Here is a 10,843-nt window from a genome sequence, read left to right as displayed (position 1 = left end):
CTGTCCCGCCAAACCGCCCCCCCGTCTCCCGCACCGCGCCGTCGGGCCCGGGTGGAGGGGCAGGGTGGGGAGGGCGGGGTGCGGGCCGCGGCGGCTGCCGGTGCGGCGGATGCGGGTCCGTCCCTGCCCGCTGTTTACGGCGCCTCGCTAGGCAACAGCGGCAACGTCCGGCGGCGGCCCCGCCCGCCGGCAGAGCGGCCCCGCCCGAGCGCCGCCGCAAACAGCGCCCCCCAGCGGCGGGAGGAGGGCGGGGAAGGTGCCGCAGGACGAGCGCCCCCTGGCGGCCGGGCTGGACACCCGCCCCGGCCGGGCGCTGCCCCCCTCCCTCCCCATCTCCCAGAGAAGAGGCAGAGAGGTTCCGACCCGTTTGCGATGATGGAGTTTATTGAACGAAGGCGAACAGCTCAGCTCTCGGCAAGCGCGGCCCTGAGGGGCGTTTGCTGAGCACAAGCAGCAGCGGGTGTCAGAGCAGGCGTAGCGAGTAGCTGGCGTGCAGGGATCACCTGCCCGGAGTGCTGGGACGTGCGGGGGTGCGTGTGCAAACACGTGTATACACAGATACAGAACTCAAATCAGGAGAGATAAACCCTGAATCAGCAAGGATTGTCCAGCAAACTTGACAGTCTCAATTCTGGTTGTGGCAAGCAAAAGATTCAGAGGAAAAAAAAAAAGCAAGTTTTGAATATAACATCAAAAACCAAACATTTGATTTTGCCGGTTCCAAATAAGCACATGATGCCACTGTATGAAAATATTCACAACCCAGCAGATAATGCATCATAGGTATCAGGCTGAACTTAATAGTATATACACCGTACCCGGTGAAAGGGAACATCTTTCATGTCTTCCCTATGATCCCTGGCATAGTCCCATAGATAATAATCCAGTAAAACCGCGTTGATCTTCTCACGCATGTCCTGACCCTTCTTCTCATACAGCTCCAGCAGATGCTTACAGATCAACGCACAACACCAAATAGAACAGCCACGGATCTCCACCTCCTCTTTATCTCCAGACTGGAAAATTGTTCCTGCAGGATGAGATACATTGATACAGTTATATTGGATCTAAGACACAGAAGTCCCAGGATGCCCTGAATTTGCCAGTCCCCTCCCTCCCCTCAGCCTTCTTCCTATTCTAGGGCTGCAGTTTTCATGACTTACGCTAAAACTACTAACTATGTTGCGATACATTTTCTAATTGTTGCTTTAATTTTACCATAAACTCTTCAAAGTTTACGTCCCATTCAAATAAACCCAACATCCTGTGTTCTAAGAGAGCGGTTTAAGGAAAGAAAAGGTGTTTGGATCATACTATACATAATAAGACTGTTCCTCTTTGCTTGTGCAGACAAAAGGGATAGTCAGACACAATTCCAAGATTTTCTGCCAAGGTTGATACAGACAGATGTTTTAGATAGGTAGCTAGAGTCTATGTACATATTTTCTGCCAAGATAGATATAAGATTTTAAAGTTATTAAAAATCTAGACAACAAAACCAAAACATACAAAAATATAAAGGAACCCATCTGTTTGCATGACTTGCATGGGAATGTTCTAACAAAGATTCATGGAAAAGATAAATTGTCTACATGATCTATTAAATATATAGCAACATAGAGAGGCATATTATTTTATAGAGATGGTCATTCTATTAAGATCCACGGGAGATTGAATTAATCTGTTTACATTGCTGTGCAACTTTTAAACTGTGTAATAGCAGTCCTACTTCTACATACTATAATTTTACAGTGGAAAAGGGATTATGTTTTTTATTCACTAATAAGACCAGGAATAATATACCACTGATAAATACCAGGACAGGGAGGCACTCTTGAAAACAAGACTCTAATCTTATGCAGCTAGCTTCATTTAACACAAATTTTTTTAATGCATGCTTAAAATACTACCCTGCTTGCAACTAGCAGTTCAGTACAAAGAAACAACAATACCCGTGCTTTTACATCATCTTTGAACTAATGAAGAAACCATTGCTTCTTTTATCTTACCATCAAAAATCACAATTACACTCAGGTTAAAAAGAGTTCTTGGCAACAGCAGCCCTCCAGAAACTCAGTTATCAACTTCCTTAAAGTCTCCCTAATCCTTATCTTACCTATGTTTAATTCAATGAACAATTAGGTCTTTATAAAAAAAGTAGCCTTATGATCACATTCAAAACCATTTAGATAATAAGTTCCTTTTGTTACCTCATCCCTACATAGTAAGTTCTTGTTCCCTGGAGAAAAAAAAACCCCAAAACCACACACATAGCCCTTACAACGACAAACATTACATTTTAAACATAGCCATTAGTCTGCAAAGTCTGATAGTATCACTTGATATTAATCAGGCAGGAACCAACCTTCACGGAGTTTCTTCATTAGTCCTTCAGAATACTTCATTGCTTTTAAGTGAACAAGAACTTGAGGAATTCTGTAGTCAGCAAATATAGTCAGACTAGAAATGTCACCAAAAGCACCATCTCCTTTGCCTTCCAATACACTCCATGTATCAGCCACAAGTATTTGTGCCCGTTTGTAGAAAGACACCTTTTTTTTCTGATGAAAGAAATTTACAAATTATTTAAGTGCCCCAAACATCAATATACAGCAAATGACATATACCAGGAGAGACAGGCAAGAATTAGATTTTACAAAAAGTAAACTATCACTTGGTTAAATAACCATAATAGTTAACTAGAACAGAATAAAAGTGTAACACTCAAACACCTTAAAATCTGAACAATACTGAACCACAAACAAGTATCACATCAAATCTAGATTCTGCTTGGATCTCAGAACATAGTAATGGTTTTCCTCCCTTCATAAATAGACAAGATTTTTGACTTTTGATGAAGTATGCTAAACAACAGAATGTAACTGCAACAGTTAATCTGAAATCCAGCTAGATGGGGATTCAATTTATTTCCAGTTCTATTCTGCCACACTTCATATCACAACAATTTACAAATGGCATTTTTTAAGCTAATTGAATTTTTCTTTATTGACAAGACACTACTATTCCTGAAAGCAATAGCATAATTTTGGTATTAAAGTGCTATTCTCTAAAACCACAGAGTACAAAATGTCAAACTCCATCCCACAGAACAATGTCCTGAAAGCTCCTCTTTTCCCTGTGCGTCATTCCATGCCTGACATAGATGTGCCAGCTTACTGCTAGAGAATAGAGACAATTTTGTATGATAAAAAAATGAAAGACCACTTGAAACACCACAACAATAAGTACATAATTAATACATCAAGTCCCATGATAGCTCCTGCTGCTCCAAAGCTAATGGAAAAAAAGGACATTGCTCTCATTGAACTAAGATTTTTCCAATAAATAACTGATTGTCTCAAGCACTGCACCATTTTGCAAGAGCAGAGGAAATGCTGCAGTTTAATTTGGGAGGCAAATGCTGTCTGGGACTTTTCACTGAGCAGATTAAGTTGTGATTTAATTGTTTCAGTTATTGTTAATTTTTTCTGCTGCACAGAACTTCTGGAGTTTATATAACATTCCCAATATGAAAAAGACTGATGAGCAATTCTAGTGATTTCTTTCCACCATTCTTTCCAATAGGAAAGCAAGGAAACCATTAGGTGAATGATACTAACATCTCAAAGATAGGATCTGGTCCAAACGTTCTACCAGATGGTCATGCAACTACATTTTTTTTTTAATTCTGCAACACCTTCACTTTTCAGAACAAGCTACCACATACGGGGACACTTGTGTCTTCACTGCAGTGAGAAAGTACCAACAGACACAACTAATTGCGACCTACTGATATTAAAAAAAAAGAATGCATATTGAGTCAGCAAAGAGCAAGATGTGATGGTACAAATAGAAAAAAAACAAAGACTAGAAGGCTCATGAGAATTTAACAATCTCAGTCCCAGGTGATGGGAAATAAAAAACAAAAACCCACAACATCAATGACTGGAAGCTAAGAAAGGACTCTACTACATGTGTGAGTGTAGCAGTCTAGTATTAAAACTCCTGTCAGGATTCAAGCTCAGCACAGCATCTAAACATGAACTACCCAAAATATCAACTATTCCCTGGACAGGCTGGTTCAATGGGCCCTGGACCACTGCATGAAGTTCAACAAGGCCAAGTTCAGGGTCCTGCACCTCAGTCAGGAGGTGGGGAAGAGCCTGGGGAAGAGTGGCTGGAAAGCTGCCCAGAGGAAAAAGATTCGGTGAGGTGCTGGTTGGCAGCTGACTGACTATGAGCCACCAGTGCCTGCAGGTGGCCAACAGCATCCTGGCTTGTATCAGCAACAGTGTAGCCAGTAGGACTAGAGAAGAAATTATCCCCCTGTAATCTGCTGTGGTGAGGCAGAATACTTTGTTCAGTTTTGGGTGCCTCACTACAAGGACTGATCTGCGGGCATGTGTTTAAAGAAGGGCAATGAAGCCGGTGAAGGGCTTACAAGTCTTACAAGAAGCAGCTGAGGAACTTGGCTTCGTTTGGCCCCCATCAACATCGTGAAGTTCAAAAAGGCCACATGCAAGGTCCTGAATCTGGGTTGGGGCAATCCCAAGCACAGTTACAGGTTGGGAGGCGAATGGCTTGAGAACAGCCTGGAGGAGGAGTTGGAGGTGTTGGTTATGAGAAGCTCAACATCAGCTGGGAATGTGCACTTGCAGCCCAGAAACCGTATCCCGGGCTGCACCTAAAGAAGTGTAGCCAGCATGTCAAGGGAGCAGATTCTCCTCTACTCTGCTCTTGTGTGATCCCACCAGGAGTACTGTGTCCTGTTATGGAGCCCTCAATACAGGAAGGACATGGAGCTCTTGAAGCAAATCCACAGAAGGGCAACAAAGATGACCACAGGGCTGAAGGCTGGCTGAGAGAGTTGGGGCTGTTCAGCCTACAGGTGGCTCCAAGGAGACCTTATAGTGGCCTTCCAGCATCTGAAGGGGGCTGATGGAACACCTGAAGACAGATGTTTTACAGGCACGGGTAGTGATAGGACAAGGGGTGATGGTTTTAAACTGGAAGAAGGTCGATTTAGATTAGACATGAGGAAGAAATTCTTTAGTGTGAGGGATGGTGAGACATTGGAACAGTTTGCCCAGGGAGGCTGTGGATCCCTCATCCCTGAACATGTTCAGGACCAGACTGGATGGGGCTCGAAGCAAGCTAGTCTACTGGGAGGTCTCCTGGCCTACGCAGGGGGTTTAGAATTAGATTAAAGGTCCCTCACAACCTTAAACATTCTATTACTTCATGAACTAGGATTGTTTAGTCTGGAAAAAAAATGAGGCTGCAGGGAAACCTTACCTCTCTCTACAGCTACCTGAAAGGAGGCTGCAGTGAGCTGGGGGTCATTCCCTCTTCCCTAGTAACCAACAACAGGACAAGAGCAAATGGACTTAAATTGCAAGGGAAGGGTTAAGTAAGGTATTAGAAGAAATTTCTTCTCTGAATGAGTTATTAAACTCTGGAATAGGCTGCCAAGGGAGGTCATTGAATCACCATACCTGGAGGTGGGAGAGTTAGGCTAATGGCTGTACTAGGTCATCCTAAAGGTCTTTTACAACCAGAATGATTGTGTGATTCTGTAAAGGACAAGAAGATATTGGGATTTCTGGTTTCAGTTTGCAATTCACTTTTTACAAGCAAATGAATATTGCCCATTCCTATAATTACATTAAAAAATGTGTAATTACTTAAAATATAATTTTTGTATGCGTTTGGAAAAACATATCAAAAATGTTGTGTTAGTAAGTTCCCCTAGAAGGTCAGAACATAGGAGAGCTGCAGTTGTCATCTGTGGTAACATAATTCTACTGTAGAATTTTTTAAAATCATATATATTTCTATCATGGAGTTATAGAAAAACACTGTTTTGCTATTGGATATCATTTTTTCAGCTCCATCCTATACCTTTACTGAAGGCAAAGTCTTACTTGTGAGATCAACCTGCTGCAATAGGTATGTTGATACTGTGATCCATGTCACCTTGCATTAGATGCTAACACAATTTTTTTATTATTATTTTTTTTTAAGTAGGTGTAAACTTGATCTACATTATTTCACCCACCTTCAAAATACAGATCTTGCTTAGTGAAAGCAGAAATACAGCTTCCATATTCATGCAACAGGCTCTACTACTATGTCAGTGCTTACGGTCTGGGATCATTTTTGGAACATCTTTTCATTCTGTAGTCTGCTGCTGCTTTTAGGGAGGCTTGCTTTATAAAGCACTCAGCATCATCTCATGAAAGACATTACGTCAATGAATACAGTCACTATAAAGATAAGAAAATACTCTATCACTTTACCTGGAAAATACTTCCTTTTCAATCATAAAAATTGTAAAAAAATTACTTTATATGTAAGAAATCTAAGAAATTAAACTACTAGCTTCAAAGATTAGCAATTCAAAGTAAGCATAGCTGACTGCATAGCAAGAGACAAAGGAAAATAAACTTACGCTACTCACTGTGGAGATTTAAGTGAAAAATGCAATAGGTTCAAAGCTCCAGTGATTTGAGTTCCAGTGAGTTACCTTGAAAGACTGCACAGACTATTAGTATAGGCTGCACTGTAACTAGAATAGTCTTTTGGACACAATGTTGTAACAGCTGAATGTTACTGCAGATGGAACTGAGCACAGGAGTAGCTCAGTTCAGCTCAGATGCCAAGAGGAAATCATGACTAAAGGCAAAACCTGAGACACAAAGTACCAGCTAGTGTCTGTTTATTTCCCATCAGTTTCTTCCTTGAAAACTGCTCCAAAAAAGCTTCAGCATACTGTCAACCCTGCCAGGATTCTGGGTTAAATCTGGCCTGTTGAATCAACAGTAGCTAGAGCACTGATTCCCAGCTGTTGAGCTTTGACGTGGCAAGCAGCTGCCTGATCATGTAGCTGCTCAGGCTCTCACAACCCTTAGGGAGCTGAGAAATTGAAAAGTAAAGGTGGCTTGAGGTAGAAACAATTTAATAGTTGAAATAAAAAAAAAAAATAATTATAATAATACTAAAATATTCCTTGGCTAGGGATTCTAAAGAGAGAGAACTTCCCAGCACATGTTCATCTATATAATAAGAATAAGGTTGCATGATAGAGAATATCCCACTGGCCAGTTTGGATCTGTTGCTGTGACAATATGCTTCCTCCCAGCGTCTTGTGCAAAAAAGCATGGGAAGTTGAGAAGTCCCTGATTTCTTAGCAACAACTAAAGACATCAACATACCATCAACGTTATTCTCATACCAAATCCCATACTAAACCAAAACCATAGTGCAATTCTAGCTACTAAAAAGAAAATTAGCTGTATACTGGCCAAATAATGGACACCAGGAGTTGTGCATTTTCACAGTTCTACCAGAGTTCCAGTTCATTCATTAGCTGTGCAGATCCTTAAGGTAAAAGAAGAAAGACAGATGGTGTGAAGGAGCTGTGGCAGTAGCAATTAAAACAAAGCAAAACATAGGCAAAGAGAAAAACAGATTCTGATTTTTTCAGTGGGAAATTATCTCAAAGAATATACATTTGTAAGGAGTACAAAAGAGTGAGGATTTAACTGGGAACTGGGAGTGTACCAAAACAAAACTGATTACACCAAAGTGATGAAGACAGAGAAAGCACATGAAGAAAAAAAAAAAAAAAAAAAAAAAAAAAAAAGCTCTCCTCTGGGGAAAAAAGTGACTCTTGCCATTATAAATACATTCCTCACTAGTTAAGGACAAGATCAAAATTCTGCCTCTGTTAATAAATTGTGTGATTTTGTTTTCAGAGGTTTACAGTGGCAGAGAAATGAAATATGAATATAAGAACAGAATAACAAAACTTAACAAAAAGGTATAGTGTGGTCTAAGAGTATTGTTTTAAAAATCTTCCCTATCTGTATGCCTCACTGCAATTTACATAATTGAAATCAACTGCTTCAAAGTCTAACTTTCCTTTCACTATAAAGTCCAATGATCTGTCGCAAAAAATAATAATAGTAACTTTCTCTCTTATTCTGCTTGAATTTACTTTTGAATACACTGAGTTCCACAGAAATATTTCTGTTTACCTTCCACTTCCTGAACTAAAACCCCCAACAATTCACAAATAATTTATGAATTCTAAATTGACTATCCTCTCTGATAAAGTTAGGTATGGGGCCTATGAGCTATTTTCTAAAGTTGCATGTAGCAAGAAATAAACTATCATAAAAAGTAGATGTTAGAGGTAGCTTACCTCAAATACAGCTTCATCTCTGTAAGAAGGAAAGTTTTCCAGTACTAGACGAAGTAGTTTCTGGGCACTTTTCTCACTCATTTTAACACATGTGACGAAAGAGCCTCCAAACTTCTCTAACAGAACGGTTCCACTTTCATTCAGCACCCGATGTCTTTCTTCAATCAAAGGTATGGGCACTTCCGTGTCGGAGCGAAATACATGCTTAACCTGGTCAAGTGTCATGGTGGAAAAATACGATGCACTGGTAATAGGTATTCCTTCAGAAAAGCAAAAATATGATGGTTAGGCTATTATAACATATCCAAAGTCCTAATGCAGTGGCCTGATGCAGATAAGAACATTAATGTGGCATGATCTAAACAGTGTAATAACCCCCACAATCAGTGTTTAGTGATAATTACATTCACGTAGCTACTTAAACTTAAATTAGTGCTTGCACGCCGTGCTTCAAATAACAATTTCCAACACTCAACCCCAGAACTCTCTAGCTTTCTAATTTTTCCCCACCACCTATTTCTTCATTCTGTGCAAACTGCACACTGGCAAATACAGCGAGTGTAGTCAGCACAGCTCTGTTTTTCCATTAGATCCATCCCTATGTTGTGCATTTACAAAGAAGAATCTTAATGCCAACCTTCCCTTAATTAACCGAAATGTAGGAAATTAAATGTTTCATCCGTATATACAAATAGATTTTTTTTTTCTCCGATAACAGCAACATGAGTGAGCACTAAAATACTAGCTTTGGAAGCTTGTAAAAAAAACAGGACAAGGATCTCCCAGTTCCCCCCACCAGACTCTGCGGGTCGGCCAACAAACACAGAACGCAACAGTTGGGGAAAACGGTTCCTGGTCCCGCGGCAGCGCCTTCACCCACCGCTCATTCCTAGGGCCCAGCCCCTGCCCCTCTGCTCCCCACCCGCCAGACGAACGCCCGGAGAGGCGAGGTGAGGCCCGGCCCTGCCTCCACCGCGATGCCCGCTCCTCCGGCGCTAACTAACCGTCGTCAAGGGCCCTGTTGACGGCGGCGCAGAGGGACCAGTAGCCACTGTACGTTTTCCCCTTGTACTTCACCAGGTACTTCTGCTCCTCTTTCTCGGACCAGAAGGAGAAGTTGAGGGTGTCCACCAGGAACACCCAGTCCACCGCCTCTTCGCTGGCGGCCCGGGGGTTCAGCTCGTGGAGGCTCTTCCACCCCGCCAGCCCGAACTCCGCCGCCGAGGCTTTGTCGAACAGGCTCTCTGCCACCCGCCGCACACCCTCCTCGTCGACGGAGACATCCTTGCTGTTGGCGGCTATGAACCGGGCAGACTCCAAGGGAGAAGGTAAGACCTCCATTCTCAGACCCCTCTCCGGAGGACCAGGAAATACGCACGCTACTAAGGACAGCCCCTCCGCCCTGTGCCCGCCCCTGGCTAGCACCGGCGGGAAGCGCCTCAACTCCAGCAGGCCTCCGCTGCCGGCCGACGGGCTCCTGCGCAGCCTTCGCCACTCAGCAGCAACGCCGGGGCCCCCGGCCTCCCCGAGCCACCTTTACCGCCGCCAGGGATGTGTACGTGAGGGTCCGGAGCAGTCGAGACTGAGGGGGGCGCGGCCCGGTCCCTGCGTCGGGCACTTGCCTGTCCGTGCTTAAGGAGCTTTCCTTCCTCCCGATTTAAAAAACCAACGCACCCGCAGCCCCAGCCTCCTGCAGGTACATGAAAGGGGCGGAGGGAAGGTGGACAGAAAAATTCGCCACCTATGTTTGAGTTCCTCTGCGTTTTGCTCCAATCCTTAGCGGCGAGTGCAGATTTGTGCCTTTCCCGCAGATGAGCAGATTTACGCTCATCCTTTCCCAAGCGCTGCTCTTTGTCTCAGAGCCAGCTGCACGCCCTCCTTTCCGCGAAGAGATTTTTTCCCCCCCTCCTTTACGGACTGATAACTGCTCGGCCAACAGCAGCCCGACACACACCGCTCGGCTTCTTGCCTTGCTCCTTACATTTTAAGAGTAGCTGCTCATTATGGCAGCAACGACCCCACACCATTACAAAAACCAAAGTGCTATCACGAAATGTTCAACTCGTGAAAGAAAAAAAAAACAAAACAAAAAACACAGCACCACAGAATACCAAAGCGTAAGTGAAAGAAGAGTCTAGACCAACCATATCCACATGTGCAACACACTTTCACATCTTAAAATTTGCTTTTATTCAGGAAGTGAAATTTAAACTTGTAAACTATAAATACAAATGCCAAGGTATTACATGAGATATCCAGAGGCCTTATATTTATTTTTCACAAATAATTTCTATGGAACATACAACAGGGAAATCAAGTTTTGCATACGATGAAAAACAAGTTACAGAGTTAGATACTGTCAAGTTGCCAATTTATATGAATTCCTACCTCATACAAATAGAAGCTCAGAACACTATAATTCGTTCAGTAATGGTACAGCAACTGTTATTTCTAACAGTGTTATCTGCATTAAGCAAGCTGTCTATAACCAGGTGTACTTCACCACTGTTGACTCAGTGACATCACAAAGGTTTTAAATATTTTATTTATATACCGCCACCAATATATATATGTACTGCAGAGGGCCAAACACTCGCGAATATGTCAAGTTCTACACAACATTTGCATGAATATTTG

At 42.7% G+C, this 10,843-nt stretch overlaps 1 protein-coding gene across 1 annotated transcript; it reads right to left on the bottom strand.

Annotated features, from left to right (window-relative positions):
* Nucleotides 1–363: 363 nt before the first annotated feature.
* CZH9orf64 (chromosome Z C9orf64 homolog) lies at nucleotides 364–9,636 on the bottom strand. The gene is made up of 4 exons (XM_030467236.1): nucleotides 9,211–9,636; nucleotides 8,207–8,466; nucleotides 2,366–2,561; nucleotides 364–1,030 (listed from the first exon to the last, which is right to left on the bottom strand). Exons 1-4 carry the CDS (start codon nucleotides 9,545–9,547, stop codon nucleotides 798–800), a joined length of 1,026 nt encoding a protein of 341 aa, XP_030323096.1. The 5' UTR covers nucleotides 9,548–9,636; the 3' UTR covers nucleotides 364–797.
* Nucleotides 9,637–10,843: the final 1,207 nt, after the last annotated feature.

Source organism: Calypte anna, chromosome Z (genome assembly GCF_003957555.1).
Source record: "Calypte anna isolate BGI_N300 chromosome Z, bCalAnn1_v1.p, whole genome shotgun sequence".
Classification (NCBI taxonomy): domain Eukaryota; kingdom Metazoa; phylum Chordata; class Aves; order Apodiformes; family Trochilidae; genus Calypte; species Calypte anna.
This window is presented reverse-complemented; position numbering and strand designations above follow the sequence as displayed.

Excerpts from the sequence above, each read along its gene's own strand:
- CZH9orf64 (XM_030467236.1), bottom strand. The coding sequence starts at position 9,547 with ATGGAGGTCTTACCTTCTCCCTTGGAGTCTGCCCGGTTCATAGCCGCC. Across the intron at positions 2,562-8,206 it reads GAGATGAAGCTGTATTTGAG|AAAAAAAAGGTGTCTTTCTA; the intron begins GTAAGCTACCTC and ends TTCTTTCATCAG. Across the intron at positions 1,031-2,365 it reads AATGAAGAAACTCCGTGAAG|GAACAATTTTCCAGTCTGGA; the intron begins GTTGGTTCCTGC and ends CTCATCCTGCAG.